Source organism: Cyrtonyx montezumae, unplaced genomic scaffold (genome assembly GCF_038088225.1).
Source record: "Cyrtonyx montezumae isolate F1298 unplaced genomic scaffold, pur_monq_1.0 scaffold_2, whole genome shotgun sequence".
Classification (NCBI taxonomy): Eukaryota; Metazoa; Chordata; class Aves; order Galliformes; family Odontophoridae; genus Cyrtonyx; species Cyrtonyx montezumae.
The window spans coordinates 44,750,389-44,771,656 of NW_027071936.1; the positions used below are offsets into that span (position 1 = coordinate 44,750,389).

Here is a 21,268-nt window from a genome sequence, read left to right on the forward strand (position 1 = left end):
AAGTAGTTTGTGTTCTTCCACAACTTAGAGGAAAGGAACACCACACCCCTGGAACTGGTTCAGGGCTTCCTCATCTGGTTCTGGGAAAATTTGCTTTAACATGAAAGACAACAATACAGCAGCCATTGTTCTTCTCTAACCCAGCTCTTACCCAGAGGTAATGCTCTCTTCTGCTAGTTGCATGCTCAAGAGTTCACCAAAATTCCCTGTAAATCAAGTACTCATTCACAGTTTTTCCTGACCTCAAAACTTCCTTGCAGCTCTTCCCAACCATACACTTGCTTCTGTGGTTGTGTGTCCTTCACTGGGAGGTAACCGGTTCAGTGCAGATGAGTCTGGATTCAATTTCCCAGAAACCATCCCTTTGTAATGAGGCTTACCCATGTGTCACTCTGTAGGTGCTGAAGCACTCCACTGGCTTTTATGTTGCAGGTGCTGACAGTTGTCATCCATTTTGGGCGGTAGTATAGTTTTTTGTATAACTACATGGGGGAAAGAAAGTTTATTGAGGAGCACTACAGAAGTCTGAAGTCATTTGGATTCTGATGAAACTTTTTCATCTGACTCAGGAAAGTCTGATGATTGTAATGATAGAAATAATCTTAGTAGACACACATAAAGGCCTGCTATCAATTTGGGAAGTAGTAGTTTTCTCCATAGCAAGGAAGAAGAAAGTTGCTTTATATTTCTTATGAATAAAAAAAGTGCAAAAAGAGGCTGACAGGTTGCTAGGTGAATAGCTTGCTTCCCTAGCAATAAGACAGCAAGTAGGAGTTGGTGTTTGCAGTGCATTTTAAAACCAAATGTTGTTGTGATTCAATGGAAGATAACCCTGAGTTTTGAGGAACATCTCCAAATAACTCATTCTATTAATTGTACTGCTGGTATGTAATTGTACTGCACAATTGCAGTTGCTTTGACTTCAGTAGGAACATTATACCTGGGGCTAGTGTGGCCGTGAACTTTAGTGACTTAAAGCTGGCCTTCGAAGATGGGTTTCATAACCTGTGTCTGCTTCCGATTCACGTGGGATTTATCTATGGACAGCTTCTATGTACTATTTTTGAGATATGAAGATATGTTTTTAATTCACAAACCCTTTGTCAAATGTACAGTCAATTCAGTTCATTGCATTGTTTGAAAACTACATGTTAGCTGAGAAATGAGTGACTCAGGATGCTCAGACTTGAACTCACCTGTGCAGAGTGCAGGTCAGAGAAGCTAGCAACAAGCTGGCTAGGATCAGGAGCAGGTGCAGCATAATCCACATCTGAATGAACAATCCCAGAGAAGTAGTGCAAATTAAAGGTAGCACTTGTACTGCTTTTCTGCAGCCAAGGTTCCATCCAGGGTTTCTGTTGCTCCAGCTGTGCCACATAGATGTAGCAGTTACACTTTGCTGTGGCAGCCCTTCGATGTGGAGAACGGCCTCTTAGAAATATTCCAGGTTTATTAGCAAAATTTGTGTAAGTTAGAACTGCTCTTCAACAGCTGATTGAATTTCCATGATGGTTTTAAAGATTACATAGGAAAACTGTGAGATATATTTTGTGTGCTGAAATGATGTTGTAGGGCATTGGTTCTAGCTCTGGAATTAATGGGTTTGGGGCCAGAGGGGGATGCTGCTAGATGATTAACACGTGGTTTATTTACACCTTTCTCTACTGAAAAAGTTGTATTAATTCAGTGGTGCAAAACAAGACTAGTTGTGTTGAACTTAATTCAGACTTGTATTGGTATCAGTCACATGGTATATACTGGGTAAGCAGGAAGAATAGACTTCATAGTCAGAGAACATGAGAAGTTATTTAATAAATCTTGCAGTGTTGGTACAGTGGAAATGCTAAGTCACAGCTTGAGGCAGTGACTGACCACCTGGTTGGAAGGCAGGGCTGACCCAGGGAGCTGAGGTGCATGCGATGTATGAGTGACCAGAAGGGGTGGAGCCAGGATTCACCCCTTCCCAGACCTCATTTAAGGGTTGGCAGTGGAGGCGAGGGCGTCTCACGGTAGATCCCTGTGTACCTGAGGCCTTCTGAAAGTAAGCAGCTTCTCTCCTTTTTTTTTTGTGTGTGTGTCTATGGCTGCTGTATTGAGTGTATCCTCACTTACTGCAGCCTAGGACTTTGCTGTTCTGCTATCATTGCTGTGCTTCCTATCACATTATAGCATTAGTTGGAAAGAAAAGTTATTTTAGAAATACTAGACATTCATTGTACAGGAAACAAGCCATCATTTGTATGAATTATGGTATTCTAGTTAAACTATGTCAAATGTGTGCCTCTACTATTAAGGTAAACAGAACTTATTTATGCCATAATATTCCAAATGCTCACCTGAGAATGAGTGACATTAGGAAAACCAAGTTCAAATTGTGGAGAAGTTGAATTAATATTTCTCCTGTAGTGAAATTGAAAAGGTCAGAAGAGCAATCTGAGGCACCGTTGATGTTGGTTTGTTTCTTTGTTTTTCCCAGTTTTGTGTACAGTAGCAATTCACCTGCTACTTAATAGCGAGCTTTAGGGTCCCCAAGCAGAAGAATTAAGTTAAACCTCTGATTGAGCAGAACACTTAGTTTTTAATCACTCTTAATCTCCAGCTTCCTGTAAAAGGAAGAAAAGCTTTTCCACCAGCATCACTCATTTCCATTGCCGATCTCATCTCTGTCTGTGTTTTCAGTAAGCAAGTGGGTGTTGCTGTTCCTCCTCCCTCCTTATCAGAAGCCTCCTAAACAGGAGGGCTGAGGCAGTGGTTCTGCTTGGCTAAACGCCTGCCCGGCACTGTGGAGCCAGTGAGGACAGCATAGGGGGCCCAGCCTTGTGCAAATGAAATAAATGTTCCGCTCTCTCTCATCTTCAGCTCCCCTAAGCCAGCCCCATGCAGTGGCATGGGGGTATTTCTATTTTCCTCTCTAACTTGCTCTGAAGATGCTTGCCAGAGCAAAAAGGATTGTTTCTTTTTGAAGATGCATTAAAAACATACAAGCAGGACTAGGATACCTTCCACTGGTTCCAACCCATACCTGCCTCTTCTGTTCATGTGTCTCCATTTCCTCTTATATCTGTCATCTGAGGGCCAGTTACATTTGTGCAAGGCAGTTGAAGTCCTGTTGTTAACCAGACCTTATCACTGTGCCAATAGTGAGGCAAATCTCTGTAGTCTGTGCCTCAGCTGGCTGGATGCAGCCCAGCTGCTCACAACAACATCCTGAAGCACTTATGATGCAGTCAAATGTAGGATAAATGCTCATTTTCTCACGTGTAGTTCTTCTGGTTGTTGCAGGAGGTCTGGTCAGAACACCCAACTGATTATCTGTCTTGTTAAAGTGTGATCTGACTGTGTGCTAAGGCAACAGCACAAACTATAGCCAAGCCTGAGTTAGTAAACCTTGATGACAGGCAGGATATTTTAGTTTGTGTCAGGCTGCATATGGTTTCTGGTGAGCCCAAAACCACAGCCTGTCAGTAGAGGCCAGTTCTGCCTGCAGAAGACTTGAGATTGAGTTTCTTCTGTGGGAGGCACTGTGCAGTTGTGGTGTGTTGCCTAAAAGCTTGCCATCATCTACAGCAAAAACCATGTGGTAACTTTGGATGCTGGAGTAGAGTTTATAATAGTATTTAGTGTAAATAGTAATAGTATGTATGGAAGTGATAGCAGCCATTAACTGCTAGATATGTGAACTGCTAGAATGAACAGGGATGATACAAAGCCATGTTATGCTTGTGGTTACAGAATTATTTTCTCAAGCCTAAAAAATCAGACTGTCAGAACATTCGAGGTTCTCTTACTGTTGAAGGCTTGCTTTGTGTATGTTTTAAATTGCTTTCCCATAAATATGATGATTTTAACCATCTTTTGTAAATGTATATACATGGACTCCTGGACTCCTTCCATTCAGTTACATAAAACATCATATTTTCATTTCATATTTGTATTAATCTGTGAGATGAAAACAGGGTGGATAAAGGTAGAGGTTAAATTTTATATTGCTGATGGTGAAAAGCAACAAAAACTTCTCATGAGCATTGAGCCTTACTATTGTCACCTGGCTTACAGTGAGCAAAGTGGGAGAATAGGTTCATGTTCAAAGTGATTTGAAATTCTTGGGCAGTGGATTTTGTTTATTTTCAGTTGAAAAATGAAGCCGATTCTTACCAATCTTTGAAACTGTAATACAAACTTACAATACCTTTTGGCTAATAAACATGGTAAGTTTCTATATGGGAGTAGAATATAATGCAAGAGCTGATCTCTTGTTTAACAGCCAATGCAATTTCTTGAGGTGGTGGTGTACTCAAAGCATTTTTATCTTTGAGAAGGACAGGTGGCTGAGAATGCATGAGGTCTGCTTGGATTTTGATACTTCAACAAGATTTTCACCGTCTTATTTCCTTGTTTGTCTCTTTCCTGAATTAAATTTCAGCTGTATTCTAGCAAGGAGCTTTACAAATGCTCAAGTCTTTTTGATCTGAATAAACTGAGGACAAAAAAATTGCAGGTATTGTAGGGCATTCATCTAGAAGAAAAAGGGAAAACAAGAGAAAGGAGAGAAATAAATCCAAATATTTTTGACTTCTCCTTTTTCTGGTATATGATACATTTCAGGTATCATTACAGTATTTTCCCCTTCAAATCAAGTTTTAAAATAGACAGATTATGATGAGGTATTTTTTCTATATTTGTATTTCTGTGAAATTTGCAATTTGGAGAAGTATTATTGTCTTACTGAGTTATATTTTCTATGTTGTCACATGATGCTTTATCACAAAACAATAAAATAAATTACATCTGATTTAGATTAAAAAGGTGCTGGGAAAGTTTTCCTTCTGGACTATTTCTGGCTCTCTGTCCGGATCTGCAGTGTGCTGCCTATTCACTTATGCTGCTGCAGCTGTTTGCAGGGCCATCTTATGAGCTTGTTCAGTGAATTTTTCTAAGTTAATTGAACACAACACCAAACATAATAAAAACATAACCAACCAGCTTCCCGTCCCCCCCCAAAGAAGCCCACGGAAAAAAATGCAATTAATGAAGAGTTGCAGATTTGCATCGTGATTATAAGAACACCTGTATTCTTAAATTTATGTCCTTTTATATTTTGAAAACTGAATTGGTGAATATCACAGTGTTTTAATTGATGTACTGGGTGATATGTTTTTATGTTAAACACAGAGGCCTGGAACTGCTGCTAGCTTGAACTGGTGCACTCAAGTGTGAAAAGGAGCATGTGCGCAGGATATTTAAAACCCAAGTCAGAAAGCTGAGGGTGTCCTTTTGTCAGAGAGGTTATCAGTCGTGACTGGCAGCCCATCAGCTTAGCATAAAGACTTTGCATGGGAAAACCTGAATTACCAGGTAAATTACTAAGGAGGGGAGGAAACTCAGAGAACAGAGCTCCAACTTGGTAATTGAATTTGCCTTTTTTAGATGCAGACAAATATTTTCTTGGTGTTTGTTTTATGACTGTTGTGATAAGTGTGTTTATAGAATGCCTTTATTCCTTTGAACACCTCTATTACTCTGAGTCAAGGATTTGTGCTGTGAAAAGCAGCAGTTACTTTAATACCTCTGGGCTGGAGGAGGTGTAGCCAGATTGAGATGAACTTCTTCCCTCATAACTGGAGCTTGTGTTGGAACTTGCATCCGTTTGTGTTCACAGATGAGCTTGCAGTGGTGAATTGTTTCAATAAACAAGTAGAATCCGAGGGATGGGAGTGGGAGCAAGTAGTTCCCAACTGCAGGAGTGGTGTTGCAAGTGCTGAAGTTAATGTAATCGCTTGATGCTTGTTTCCCTAGAGAAACACGGGAGAGGCGACATGCCTAAGCAACTCCAGCTACAAGGAAGAATGTGTCTTTGTGGAGCTTGACCATTGTTACTTAAGAGATTTATATTAGAAACTTCTTTGATTTCGTCTGAGGAAAGTGGTGTTCACGGCCTTACAATTGAATGTGTAATATAAAAATTGGTCAGCATGAACTGATGTAGTCTTTTGATGCCTGAAGCTGAGGATGTTTTTTTTTTGTTTTCCCTTAAAAATTCTTGAACATCTGTAATTCCTTCCTATTTCTGTCATGATCTAGAGTACTTGTAAATTAGATTTTATTTGTTATCATGTAACTCAAGTTGGCAGGGAGATGGGCAAGCCCTAGGCAGGAAGCATTATGAAACTTTTAGATGGGTGGCAGCATGAAACTCCCACAGCTGTTTGAAACAAGATAAGAATGTGTCATATGATAGCTTCATGGACTTGGGAGTAGTTTGGAAACAATTGAATATTAGGGGATAAAAGTGTGGCAAAATCATTCTGAAACTGCTGAAGAACAGAAGTGACATAGAAGCTTCACAAGAGGTAAGAGTGATTGCTACAGGTTCTTCTCTGAAGAGAAGGTTGGAGAAGAATTTTCAGAGTTGTAGGTGAGAGTTCTGTTGTCCTGAGCCCTACTTATGGAAATAGAAATGCGACTGGAGACATCGATGTGGAAAAGCAGGTTTTGTGAGCAAGTGCAAGTTTTCTGACCTGGGAAGCTAGTTCTAATCTTCAGAGATCTCTATTGGAGCAGTAATGCAGTGTAGATAAATATCTGTAGCAGCGAAGTGAAGACATTGACCAATTATATTTTATTTTTTTAATCTGACTTTTTTTTTGTGTGTGTAATGTTAATTTAACTAAAGAGGGCTGACTGGGAGTTAAAATATTTTAACATTATCAGCATTTAGATCTGAATTCAGAGTTAAAACAAGCAGAATTCGATATTATCTAGGTTAAATTTCTGAGATCACAATTTTAGACATTTTTTTCCTTGTTGTTAGTACAATTGGAGAATTTGTAGTATGGAGAACACACCTATTGTTTTGAGTGGGAGAGCCTATGATGGGAATCCTGTAGTCTGATGTGTTAAGATGATGTGAAAGCTAATAGTAACTTTTCTTTGAGCAGTGCATGTATTTTCAGTAGTACCCTTCTTTCTTCATTACTTTTTAGACTGAATTTGTATTTGAAAGGATAATAAACAGAACGTGGTAGCTTGGGTAATTAAGTAGTGCACTGAAGATGATTACTAATTCAAAAATTTCATCTTCCTCTCAATAATGCAGTGTGACAGATGACCAGTGAATCTGTATACATGTGTCAGAGGAAGAGGGAAAACAAAAAGATTGTTCATAATAATTTTCTCCAATTGTGTTATCTTCTACTTAAGCATCCTATCCCATCCACAGGACAGCACAGACTGATTCTTCAATATATGCAGTTTTATACTTGAAAAAGAAAGGCAGTTTTAAATGCAGTGAACAAATAAACCCAGCGAGTCAAATGGCAGGAGCATGGAGTGTAAGAGATGAATCAGCTAAGACAGTGAGTGAAACATGGTGACAGGGTTAGACTGGAAGGCAAAAGGCAACACTGTGTGTGTTGTCATAATTAGTAATGAAAGGTTTGGGAACAAAGCAAAAGGAGAGGCACTAAAGTGATTGTGTTTAGATTTAATTTTAAATAAACGCTGCTTCTGCAGTTACAATACTGTGAGGTGAACTGCAGCTTTTCAAGCTTTTCTGTATGATACTGTGAAATGTGCTGTTTAATTAAGATTTTGATAGTCAGCCTTAAATATCTCAAAGTAAAATATGGGAGGCATGTACACAACTTTTTCTGAGACAAGCTTCTTTAATTCTTTGCTACCAAAGTGTTATCTTCTAAACCACTGTTTGCAGAAGAAAAATTTCATTGATGTAATAGACAAAATTTAAAAATGTTTTACTGATGCATATTCAATTTTTTTTAGAGTTGACTTGTTATTGTTGTCCCAAGATATCTCATGGGCAGATGGTACCTATCTAGAGTCTGGCAGTGGGATGGGAAGGATGACACTGAGTTGGGTCCTGTTTCATAGGGGATTTTTCATTAAATTATTCTCTTAACATGCTTGAAGCCTGGTTGGTGCTGTGGTGAGGAATAGTCATATGTGGTCATGTTGCTCTCTCTGGCATAGAATATGCTGAGCTGGGAGGGCCCCATAAGGGTCACTGAGTTCAACTCACTTAGAGCGAGGTAGGATGCAGTGTACTTTATTTCATTCCAGGCAGGTACAGCTTTGGGCAGTGCCTGAACTTTCTTGTGTAATCATTAACTTCTGTGAACTTCCAGATGCTTCAGATGGACTACAGTTGTCTGTATTTTCAGTTTCATTTGTAAGTAGAAGCTCTTTTCACTACAGAAATCTCTAAGGCTGTGATCCTTCAAAGAGTAATAATTTTGTTTCTCTCATCTCCACAGGAACTGATATTCAATGGCTAGAAACAGGTGACAAGTGGCTGAAATGAATATGACTGCTATTCTACAAGAGATCTTGATTAAAAGGTCACAGCAGAAGAAGAGGACATCTCCCTTAAACTACAAGGAGAGGCTTTTTGTACTTACAAATTCTATGTTAACATATTATGAAGGTCGAGCAGAGGTAGGAGATAAAGATTTATGCAATACATTGCCTTTGTTTGTCCTTTTGTCTGCTTTTAGCTTTTTTCTTGCAGGTTGTCAATTCTGTCATGGATGAATGGGCAGGATGGCAGTGAATGTACACCACCGTTTCTCATTTATCTTATTTATAAATGTACGTTTACTGAAGTGAAGATTATATATCTGGTAGTATAAACTAGTTCCTACTTGGGGCAGTGGTACATAGCCAGGATGCCAATAATTAGTGTTGGTTAAGAGCAGTTTCCTTTCTTTCCCATCTTTGATGGTTTTAGTTCTGGACCTTTCTGACTGAGGTGTCTTGGCATAATTTTACTGCACAATTTCACTTGCAACAGCAAGTGACTAATTTTATTTGTCACTTGCTGTTAACAATTAGTTCCTAATTGGGTTTTAGCATAATTTGTTGTGGATCTACCCTCTTGAATACTGTGCTAGAAAGGTTTCTGTTAGAAATGTACGTTTTCCCTATTAATTGGGTATTCTTTAGTGTTTCAGTAGGCTCTCACCTAGGATTTCCTGTAGAGTATGTTCTTACTAAAGAGTTAGTTGAAACTTTGCTATTAGCCTTCTTTGGCTCCTACCCACGTGTGAACTACTTTTATGTGAGTTTTGGAAGATTTTTCAAATAGACTTGCTGACACAGTTAGGGAAAAAGCTTTGCTTGTTTTTTCCCCTCCAATTTGGGATGGTCAGTGTCAACTTGTACGTGGCAGTGAGACTGTGAACTTCCTTCTATATCTGGGAAGTAACTGGCTTCTGAATTCCAACAGGAGCAGGAGATGTGGTAGGCACTGCAGACAAGTTCACTAGGGATGCGCTCCATTAGGGTGGATCAAGCAGCCTAGTGATTGAAGTGAAGCTGGAAGCAATTTATCTTTGGCAGCACTATCAACCCATCACTATGTAAAATTCTATGTAAACTCAGTTATGTGACAAATCAGCAGGGTACAGTAGGCAAATTCACAGACGGGCATTTTTCAGAGGAGATCAGTATCCAGTTTCATCAGGATCACCTGCCTTTGAAGTATGCCATCGTGTAGTTAGTGCTAAAGGATCACATTTTCCATGTAATAGAGCCTACTTTCCGGATATGTCACAGTGCAGAAGGAGATTAAAATGGCTGCAATATCTAGAAGAGCTTTTACTACGCACAGGAAAGCCATTCAATGAATAAAAAGTAATGGAGAAGGCTCTGTGACCTCTTGTGTCAGATGCCTTACCTCTGGTGAAGAAAGCTTGCTGAGTGTGATTCTCTACCAGAGCCAGGGCTCCGCGAGATTGAGCTTGCTTACTGGAGGCCTGCAGCAGACTCTTGTAGCTCCCTGTCACATCTCACTCGAGCATACCACAGAAAGTGTTGTTTGTTGGTCCTTTACTTTAGAATACAATCTTCCTTTACCTATAAGTGAAAATAGGTGGAGGCTAAGAAGCCCTCTGGAACATGTCTTGCATGCTTTTTTTTATTTGTGTGTGTGTGTGTGTGTGTGTGTGTGTGTGTGTGAGCTTGCTTTCAGTCCAAGCAGAATTGTAACTAACAGGCTTTGCATGTCTGGCTGTCATCCTTCAAGAACTTACCACTTCCAGCTCTATTCCACCTTTCCCCCTGCAGGTTAATACCCTCCAGCTTTCAAGGTGGATCTGTCAGAGGAGAGGCTTAAACTGCTGGTTTGCTTGCAGTGCGATGGAGTAGAAATTGTGCCCTCAGCTGTGGGGGCAGTGGCTTCTTGAAATGTTCCAGCTTGAGGTCAGGACTGTTGGTGTGAAACTATACACTACACCTACACAACCCAGCTGTGGAAAGAGACAGGTCTGTTTCCTCTCTGTCCTTGCCTTGTAGCACCCTCACCCTGCTTGTGTTGGTCCTGGCACCTCTTGGGCTCTGCAGTACTCTGAAGGCATTGTTCATCTGCAGAAAGAATGCTTGATCTGTTTTTACTTTTGCCAGGTGAGCATTCTGCTGGGTTAGAAAGCTGCATTAACTCCATGTGGGATCTGATGTGCCAGAGGTAGTGCCAGGTAGTGGAGGAGGACAGAATTCTCCAGCTATTGGCATCAACAAGTTGTCAGGCTGGCTCAGCCATAGCATACAGCTTTACAACTCGTGCCTCCAGCCCATTTTCATTGTGCCTCCCACATTAGATTCTTTTAAACATTAATCAGTATTCTGTTTTACAGAGAGTGCTGTCTGAAAATAATGAGCTCTGTTTGTAGAGGAGCACATGGCATTTCATGTCATACTTGGGCTGTTGGAGAACTTACTGTGTGACTAAGATCTCTGTCACACTGCAGTAGTTATTCCTTTGTGTCACTGAGCAACTGAAATGGAAAAAGGTTGGGGGTTTTATTATCTATTTTAAGCCAGTGTTGGTTGTTGTAAATCTGTATTAACAGTAAGACAGCTGTATATTCTGGTTGAAGCAATTTATGTGAAATGAAAACAGTCATTGGAGATGAAAGTCGTTGTGGTTCCTCTGAATAGTTGGATGTTTATTGCTGAAATAAAATGTGATTTATGGCTTTAATGTAAAGGTATGGCAGATAAAGGCTCTGTACAGATTAGTCTCATTTTAGGGCTTTAGCAGACTTACCTTACCAGTCTGACCTGTTGGCTTTTTACAGAGGTTCAGACTGGTGAGGACTGGTATGGAAACCTGAGGCCAAGAGAATCTTACAGTCATTTTAGTCACACTTGTCAGACTGCTCCCACTGCAGTTACATGATCAAGTTCTGCTCCTCCAGGCAAAGGTATGATTCCCAGTGTGGTTGCTGATAACTTTTTCTTTTCAACTTCTACTGGGTACCTGGCAGAGAGAGTTCAGGAAGAACCCACGGTTTATGTTCATGTGAATAATCATACCACTTTTCTTTTAGAATTTATTATTTTAAAATATTTTTATTTATATATTTTTAAGATTAAATCTTGTTAGTCAGATAAGTCAGTACTCAAAGTATGGGCAGGCTGGGATTATAAATGGGGAACAGAAGAAGGGAGTTCATATTATCATCTGGTGTCAGAAGTGGAACGTTTATGACAACAAAAAGCAATCAACCACAGAAAAACATTGTTCATGTAAATGCTTCTGGAAGATCTCACTGACCCCATTCTCTGCAGCTGATGATAGGAGTTCATTTGCTCTTTGACCAGGAACTGCACATTATATAAGTACTGTTCTCTATTTTTTCTGTTATGTGTTGCAACGTGCTGTATGTCTACTTGGAGCAAAAAGCTGTTATCTTATAAGTATGACTATACGCTACAGGGTAAAATTTAAAATTCATTCATAACCTATTTAAAACTGAATTTTCATGTGTTTTGAAGCAGCTCAGGCACTGTCGTTTCTACACGGTGGTGTGGTGTGCCTACATTGAAACTGGAGCTGTGCTATAGTTATTAGAGGGAGAAATTGAGCTTCTGTGTTTACATGTATTGTTGGAACGTGGGTCATAGAGGCAGTATATGAGTTATAAAATCATTAAAGCATAGCTGCAGAATCAGCAAAGAGTATTTGCTTTAAGGCTGTTTAAAAAGATCCATGTTGAAAAGCTTGAGAATAATTATACACAAGGAATGGATTTGCCTGAAGTGTCACAGAGGTGAATTTCTAATATGCTGCCAGAAGAGAGGAATATTCTCTTCAAACTAGAAGTGGTTTCTGATTCTGGTTTTTAGACCAAAGTGGTTAAGTGAAAAATACTGGGGAAGCTTCATTATAGGTTCATAGGTACATTAGGTTGGAAAGGACCTACAAGATCATCTAGTCCAACCATCCTCCTATCACCATCTCTACCCACTAAACTACTAAATCAAATCCCTTAGCATTATTGCAGTTTGAAATTATGCTGACAGTAATGAATAAGGATAGGAAGGCAGTGTTAATGTTCTCAATTTCATGAAGTCTTCAAGGGTTAATCTTCAGCCATCAGGAAGAGCAGTTTCTGCCTTTTTCCCTTAGTGTTGCAAAAGTGGCTAATGAGATCTAAATGGGATTGATTCCATTTGTAGTAAAGTAAAAACTTCATCACAGTAAGAAACAACTGAAAAGACTTCCAAGCTAAGAGTACTGATCACAAATGTATAAAAATAGTAAGATGTACTGCTGAGTACTGTAAAGCTGCTTATCCTGCAGTCAGTAAGATTTGAGATGTATACCGTGTTCTCAGTTATTTATTGTACACTTACCAAGCCAGTTTCAAGTAGATTTTTGCAGACAGTGATAGTGACAGCTGTTAGGAAGTGCATGGCTCTAGGTACAGTTGAACATCTTCTGTCTAAAGTGTCCTCCTTTTTATTGCATATTCAGCTTTAAACGCTCTGGAATTTGTTTTTAGAAATGTGTGCATTCATTCTTCCCACTGGCTGTCTGGAAGATCGAGACTTAGTGCTTACCTAGGAGCCTGCCCAGTTTTAATGGAAAAGAATACTCGCTTTACAGCTCCACTGGTATTCCTGGTGGACAGTGCAAAGTGCCAGACGTTCTTCTTCACAGAGTGTGCGCTAGCTGCTGCCAGAACAGCATCTTTTTCTCCCCTTGAGTTAGCCAACAGGACAGACCACACAGAAAGAGCAATTCAAGCTACTCTATCCCCCAGAATGGTCTACAAGTCCAACAAGTAACGATATTTCTACTTGTGTGGCAATAAGATGTACTACAGTGAATTATCTTCTCAAATAATAGTCAGATGTGTGTGAGCTGGGAGATATTAGTGGGTGGTCACCAGTGGGTGACCCTAATTGGAGTGGGCTTATTTGTGTTACAGGATGGCCATGATAGCAAGTGGCATGTACTTTGTACAAGTTTTAGTTATGCTGATGAAGCAGCTCTCTTGAACTAAAAGCACCTCTGCACCTGAGATTTGCACTATAGATAGCATTTTGGTTAAAGGAAATTCTTTGAGGTGAAGGCAAGATGGAGCAGATAGGTGTTGAAGAACTTGTTGCCGCCAGACTCTGGTTTCTGCAAGTGAGCTGTCCTGCCAGCTTGCTGTTGAAAAATTTCCTATAGATGTTGCTCATGGGTACAGTGCTTCTACAGAGCAGACAGATCCAGCCACGGCTTCATGAGGTGGTAACAATGTGCTAACTGCTAACATCTTTGTACCTGTGGGAGCTGTGGAGTGCTCCCATTCCTTGTGGTGTTTTTCCCCTCTCAGGCTCCCTTGCGGTGATGCTCATTAGCTTGTCAGTGTGCTGGTCTGCGCGGTTTATTTGCTCCCTCCTACACACATGCTGTCATTAACTTTTTCAGCTAACTTGCACTGACCTTCAGTGAAGCTTAGGCACGCAGAATTGCTTTAAACCTAACATATTCGATGTTTGCTCACATTTGCTGTTCGGGTTGCAGTTTGCAGTAGTAGAAAGTTCATATGAACTTAATGCGTTTTCAGAAGTTGTAGGCTAAATTCTGATCTGTATGATTATCTTGTGTGTGCGTGAGTGAATGGGGTCTGCAGCACTGCAGGGAGGACAACAGGGGGCTGAGAAGGGTACTGGGTTAGACAGAGCACTTACCTGTCTGGTGGTGTGCAAAAACCATTTGCTTCTAGAGAAGGCAAATGAAAGCCTCAGAGGGGAAAAATTAGGAGTCTTGCTTTGAAGAACAATGCTCTGCAGTCAAGTAGAAGATGGCTTTTTGATGAGCTGGCCTTAGGAGGTACAGGGTGCTCTAATCATTGCTGACACTAGTGGTATTTGCCATCAGGATCAAATCAGGGTGAAAACAGTCTTGTATGAACTGCAGAACTGTTACAATGAACAAAATCAACCAGGATTTGAATGACAAATGCAGAAGAAATAAATGTTCTTGAGAATTCCTAATTTTGAAAATCTTTTCTAGGGAAAAAGTGGTTCTGCATGAGTTTTATTTGGCTCTTCTAATTTGAATAGAGAAGAGACAGAAGCTACTGACATGACTGTGGTGATATTTTAAGGAAGGAAAAAATAGCCCACTCTAAAGCTGTAGGTTTCAGGGTGAAATTGTGTGGTGGCATTGCAACCCTAATTTTGTGCAAATACTTCCTCTGGAACATAACCACAACACTGAGTTCCAAAGGCCTATAATAATTACTTTTATTACAGTTTTTAAAAAGAACACTAATGCTTATCCATTCTACTGTTGCTTATTCTTATGGTGATTTTTTTTCATCTTATAAACCAAGGTAGTTGAAGTTTAAAAGGTTTTTTTTTGTTGTTTTTGTGGTCAGTTCTTTGTGTAAATGGAAAATATCTTTATTGGGATGTTTGATTACTTGTTTCTGATGCGTGATAAATAGCTTCTGAAGTGAGTGTATTGACAGGGCTATTTTGTTTGATTTTATAGGTGTTAGCAATAAAGATTTCCTAAAATACCTAGAAGTTAGCAAAGTAACTTTTTAACTAGGCCTAGAGGAGGATTGAGAGTTGACTGCCATTTCCCTTAAAGGAAACAAAAGTGTGACTCCATCAGTCCCAGAGAAGCCCCAAATTGTATGTTCAGGGAACAAGTCTTTATAACTTTCTTTGAGAGGCTGTGGTTTAAGATCAGTTCAGCTGTTAACGTTGAACATTTTTAAAGCAATTGAGCCCTTTCCCTTTCTGATAATGCCAGGGAAGGAAAAAAATGAGTTAAAATTTAAGGACAGATGATGATGGTTTGAACATATGCACACATTTATATCTGTACATAATGTAATAAAGTAATGGGTAGCTTGTAATAATGGTTGTACTGCTGAGTGAGTACAGCAATGTATTTGCAAGTTATTCTGCTTAGAAAGATTCCTATTACATCCCCACATGTATGAAGAATATTGTTTGTAATCCTGAAGGAAAAAAATAAGAATTAAAATTCCTGGTAATATAAAGAGCTTGTTAAATATCTTTGCAAAATCTGTATTTAAATACAAAGAATGTGACTAGCCACCCTTCCTAATTTATTTGTATAATGTCTCTGTTCTGACTACAACCATAGCTTCTACCTATTAGCACCATTAGTCTGATAGTTGATTTTTAACTTCTTCTATTTGCACTTGATGAGACAGAAATCACAGCAGCGAATTAGCATGTTACATGACAAGTGTGTAGGTGACTGATCAGTTGATGCTCTTGAAGTTGTAATTTGTCAAACAGGCTTACAGACATTTTTGCTGATATAGCAATACCTATGTTGTTCCTGTAGATCTCTTTGCTCAGCTAGAGCAGAATGGTTATGAGATAGCCACCAGCTTTATTTGTGGAAATGAGGTAGGGCAAGCAGCTGGAATGAATTGTTCAAAATACAGCTGCATACAAAGCTGGACAGCGTTTTGAGCTACAGAAGTGAACAGAAAAGTCTGTGTTCTGGAACAGAGGCCCAGAAACTCCAAGTAAGGAGCAACAAGGAGGCAGCAGGAAGAAGAATCTGAGAAGGAAAATCTTGCAGAGAGGGTCTGGATAGACTGAGGACTTCAGCCCTCCTTCCTTCTTGACTCAAGTTGCCTGGGTCTAGTGTTCAGACAACTCTAGTACTACTGAAGGAGAGGTATCACTCACCAGAGGTACAGAGCAAAGACACTGCAGTCTGAGTAGAGAAAAGTGTGGCAGAAGTGTTACAGCTGGGTTGGCCAGACTCAGAGCTCTGTGAGGATGTCACAGGAAACATGGGAGAGAAGGCCAGTCTAAAAAAACCTTGAAGTGAAGTGCTGTTTGTTTAGACAGTTGGAAGACTGTATGTAATTTAGGGAGGCCTAAAATGGAGGCCTGACTGATTTATTTTGCTTCCTTTGCTCTTGTATTTGCACCTCTGCCTGATGTGAGTTCAGCAGTATAATAGAACTGTAATTGTGTAGATTTGACTGACTACTTTCAGTTGTAGGAATATAATAAATTACACAATGTACTGCAGCAATGGGTAGATGGTTTCGTAAGTGCTACTACAGATAATTTCTTGTCTGTTTGTTTTTGTTTTGGCATTTCCTCTGCTGGTGGTTGACATCTGCTGACCAGCCAGGCAATTGTAAAGATCTCTCAGTTTAATAGTCTGCAAGATAGGTTCTAAGACTGTGTCTTTCTCATGGGAGCTTCTTTGCATTTCTTTTCCTCTTGAAATTCTTCCCATGAATCTGATCTTGGATCAGGTCAAGCTAATCAGACTAATCACCTCTCACTTGGTGTCTCAATTATAGCCATTTCAGAAAGATAAACAGAATCATAGAATTGTTTGAGTTGGAAGAGACCTTTAATGGCCATTTAGTCCCACTGCCCTGCAATGAACAGGGGACAGCTACAGTTCTATCAAGGTGCTCAGAGCCCATCCAGCCTGACCTTGAATGTCTCCAGGCCCAGGGCATCCACCTCCTCTCTGGGCAACCTGTTCCAATGCATCAGTACCATTATTGTCAATGTTTTTTCTTCTCATATCTAATTGAAATCTCTTCTTTTAGTCTGAAACCATTTCCCATGTCCTGTCACAAGGAGTCTGTCCCCCTTTTTTATGGTTCCCCCTTTAGAATAGAAATACTTGATACCTGCTTTTCCTATAATAATCTTTAATAAAAGAAGATATTGCTTGGAGATTACCTGCATGAAGATGCCTCTCGAGTGGGAGCTGCAGCCATATCCAGTGCTTATTGCTAAATGGCAAGGTTATTAAAAGTAAATTGCAAATACAAGCACCCTGCATTTGGCTTTGGAGCATATTCTATAGAGAAATGGCTTAGATCGCTACTGGGATAATTAGTCTTTCCTGACGTTTCCCAGTGCTGCCAGGCAGCTCTGTAGAAGGAGATGTAATTAATGCAGAGACTTTTGGATACTTTAGGGAACATAAGTTCCCTGGGTCATGTGTTGATGACCTCAGGATTTCCTGTGTGAGAATCAGCAAGGAAGAAAGAAATAGTGAGAAGAACAAGAGAAAGAGATAGATTCGATGGTTGAGGCAGAAAGTAGATGCTTCTTGACATCTGGACTGACTTTTGCACACTTTAATGTATTTATTTGGTTTTGGTTGTTTTTTTTATAAAACAAAGTGTCCTTTATACTGCTTAACCCTCCATCCCCGCTTTGCTGAAGAAAAACAGTATCATGCCTCTGTAAACAAAGAGGAAATGCGCTGAAGAACCATTTTCTCTGACAGTGGGAACTTGGGTTTTGTAACAATTTGTAAAGCTACTATGTTTGGCTGAGTTGTGTGTAGAAGATGAACTAGCTATGCTTTTTATCTTACAGATATTTGTTGTCCTCTCTTCTAAGATTGGTGGTTGTTTTTTCTTTTTTTTGTATAGGGATTTTGGTAATCATATGCTTTTACCATATCTGACAATGTATTTCTAGTGTTAAAACTTTTTGAAATTGCTGTCTTTAAAAAAAAAAAAAAAAAAAATAGGAATAGCTTATTCTTTGTCATGTGAACATGACATTGTCTGGTTATCCTCATTGTGAGCAAGAAACAGGGCTTCTGAAACCATAAATCAAGCTTTTGGAGCAAAGTTAATATAAAAAACTGATAGTGTTTTGTATTTTTAAAAGCTTTATATAGTAGTTTCTGTGGATTTGCTTCCCTTTTCTTATTTTCATCAAGAAGGTACATTTAAAAAACAACAAAAAACATGGCTCAACCCTTGAGGATGACTTTGAAATGTGCTTTTATCTATTTGTTATCATTATTGGTATACACTTAGTATACTTTTATTACTGTTTTAATCATTTTTCCTTCAGTAAGCCTCCTCTAGAGGTACATACCCTGCTTTGGTTGGTCCCCTGGGCTCACTGATCATTTTTTTGATCCTCTGTGAATCCAGACAGCATGTTTACAGGTGAAATACTGCCACTTCTTCAGCAAATCCAACTTTTTCCTACTATGTTGGCCATCTTCCTCCAGAAACAACTACAAGAAATCATCCTCTTCCTGCTGTAGTTTGGCATTGCATTATTATCCCTTGTCTCTTTCCAGCAATTTTCAGACAGGACTAGTACAGATGTTGGTGCTTTTCTCCTGGCTGGCTCATGCCTGCCCCTCTACTTCCATTGTATTTCAGGGCTTGAGCTCTCTCCGGTTCCTACATTTCTTGACTATTTATGCCTTGGTCTAAAGCAAGCCAATAGGCATTCATAATAAATGCAGCACAGTGATAGTGTGCAAGAAGTTCCTCTGTAAGAGGAAATTGTTAAAATGGGGAAGGGGGTGAAATACTAGTGGTCTGTTTGTCATTTTTCTTGAGCCATTCCTTCTTGCTCCTATGAATTATAGCTTAATTGTGAGAAATGCTGAAAAACACAGCTTCAGACTGAGCTTCAGAAAGCTGGTGGCTATTAATAACTGTTGCTCCTGATGCAGTCTGGAGCAGTACATGCATATTTAACTTCACATATGCAAAGTTTTAAAATCTTTAAAATATGCAAAAGTAGAATAATGTGATGTTACTGGCTTTATCTGATGAATTGGATTTTAAGGAGGGTCAGATTTCTGTTGGTTTCATGTCACACCTTATGGTGATGCAAACTGAGCCTCCCTAAATCATGAAAGTATACAGAGGAATCACTTAGGGAGTATGAATACTAGAATTTATATACATGAATACCAGGAGAAAAATAACCAGATTTTGGAAAAATACATAAACTAAAATAAAACAAAGCTTCTGATACACAGCACATAGTATTTCCTGGTTTTCCGTTCTTTATCTTCCTGGCACATGTATACTGCTTTTGAGCAGTCACTGAATGCTGGAACTGTCATGAAAACCTGGAAGTTGTGGAGGAGAGGCTTAAAGTAATAAAACCTGTTCTTCTAATGAAAGTCTGTGACTCCAGGCAGGAGAGAAAAACAAAAGCATATCATCTCTTTCCATCTCACCACTGCAGTTAACTGCTAGATGGGATCCATGCAATACATGAGTGCCCCACAGGACATTGAAAACTGTGTAGATACCTTACAGAAGTGGAAACATTTGAAGCAGTCCCAAGTGGTGCAATTGCAAATTACAAATATTTGACTTTTTGCATTTGCATGAATGTCTTTTGCTCCAGGTAGTCGAAGTTCATCTAAGGGAATACCATAAAATAAGCATAAGACTTGAAACAATTTTTCTTATCAGAAATGCAAGGTTGTGTAGTTGATGCAAATTGTTTCTCAGCGTTACGTGATACCAGTAATCTTTATTTATGGTTCAGTAGAATGCCTAATGCATTGTTGTTGCAGTTTGAAATAAGCTCCTTTTTCTTTTTTTATCCTTTCTGGTATTGCATAGCAGTTACAGCTTTATCTGAACTTGGTTCCTGCCATTCTTCCTGATATTGACCATGAAGAGCCTGAATTTTTCACTCATGTTTCTTTGTCTGTTTTCTTCATAACCATGAACTTAAGAGGCAGAATACTAAGCATGTTTTAAGTGCCAACAAGGCTCCCCTGTTTTCTTTGGATGGTGCTTTGAATGTGTTGTACTATGAGAGTGGTAGATCACTGTGCCTATACGGGAACTGGCTTCCCTTTATGTGTTCAGTTGTGTGTTATTGTGCCAGAGTTCTGCTTTTAGGGATGAAATTCTCATCTTCAGGAGAGTTGAGAGGAGCTGAGTGGGGATTAGAGAATCTCCAGTAATTCACTAATTACTAATTTTCACATTGCCTGAACAGTGTTCATCCTTCATAAGCTGCATGTTGGATTGCACTTGTTGGATGTGCTTTACAATGCAAAAAATGTGATACTTGTTTATGCTGGACCAGCCCTGAGCTGCTGCCTTTTTTCTTTTTTATAGTTTCTTTTTTACTTTTGTTCCAGATCCCAGTGGAAATTTCCATTCCCAAAAGTGAGAAAGGTGGCCCTATGGTGTCTGTAGTTCCATCATCTTTATGCTCTGATTAAAAAATGTATCATTTGTATGTATGTTTCCCTTTGCTATGCAGTACAATGTGTTGAAAGTTGCTGTGCTGGCACTCTCAACCTCTTCTGCTTCTCTTAAATGAAAACAGCACAAATCAGTTATTTCAGAAAAAGCCTCTTTAAAAATGTCTGCTTGTGGGTGAACTTCACTGTTACCTATTGCTGAAGCAGAATACAAGCTACATCCAGCTGTTGTTCTAATGAGAATTGCAGAGTCACAGAATCATTTGTCACAGAAGAGACCTTTAAAGTCATCTAGTCCAACTTCCCTGTAGGGATGCCTACAGCTAGATCAAGTTGACCTTGCTTCTTCAAAGCTTCTGCCAGCCTTGGTCAAAGTTCTTTCAGCACAGACCCCAGCTTATCCCAGGGTCAGGCTTCATCCTGTCTTCTTTCTAGTCTGTTTGAGCTTGTTTTGCCTGTGCATCTCAGTTTCTCTGGAAAGCTGGGGAGATGCAGAAGTAGCCATGAAACAGAGAGAACATGTTGGTGTCAGAGCAAGGATGCAGATCAGATGGCATTGGCACCTATTTCACTCACCACTTTTAGTTATAGCTTAAGATAGTGAGCCTATGATTACAAAAGGTTGGAAACTTTATATTGGAGAATGCAGTGCTTTTTACTGAACAATAGATCTTCAGTGCAGATGTTCATACCCTCTCCTTTTTTCAAATGACTTCTGCAGTTAAAGCAACATTTATATGGGAAAGAAATAAACCTCGGTTGGGGGGGGATGGTAGTTACATGTGTGCCTATAGATAAAGCAGTCTTTAGCTGTAGTGTTTTTTTGTTTTTTTTTTTATTCTTCTCTTACAGAAAAAGTACAGAAAAGGATCTGTGGATATTTCGAGGATTAAATGTGTGGAAGTTGTACAAAATGATGGTATTATTCCCTGTCAAAATAAATATCCATTTCAGGTATGCTCCTTTGGTTTATATAAAATACAGTGCTCTTTTAAACATCAA

The 21,268-nt window shown here is 39.4% G+C and overlaps 1 protein-coding gene across 5 annotated transcripts in view; it reads left to right on the forward strand.

Moving 5' to 3' along the window:
* Positions 1-21,268, forward strand: part of TEC (tec protein tyrosine kinase) — a 39,542-nt gene that overhangs the window by 6,834 nt on the left and 11,440 nt on the right. Inside the window, exons 1-3 of one of the 5 annotated variants that reach the window (XM_065737052.1) lie at positions 5,279-5,355; positions 8,274-8,454; positions 21,119-21,220. In XM_065737052.1, the coding sequence (XP_065593124.1) occupies positions 8,317-8,454; positions 21,119-21,220 (240 nt within the window). In that variant the 5' untranslated portion in view covers positions 5,279-5,355; positions 8,274-8,316. Of the gene's footprint in view, positions 1-5,278; positions 5,356-6,269; positions 6,351-8,171; positions 8,193-8,273; positions 8,455-21,118; positions 21,221-21,268 lie in introns of those variants that run through there. The other 4 variants (XM_065737053.1, XM_065737054.1, XM_065737051.1 and 1 more) reach the window with 4 other exon arrangements.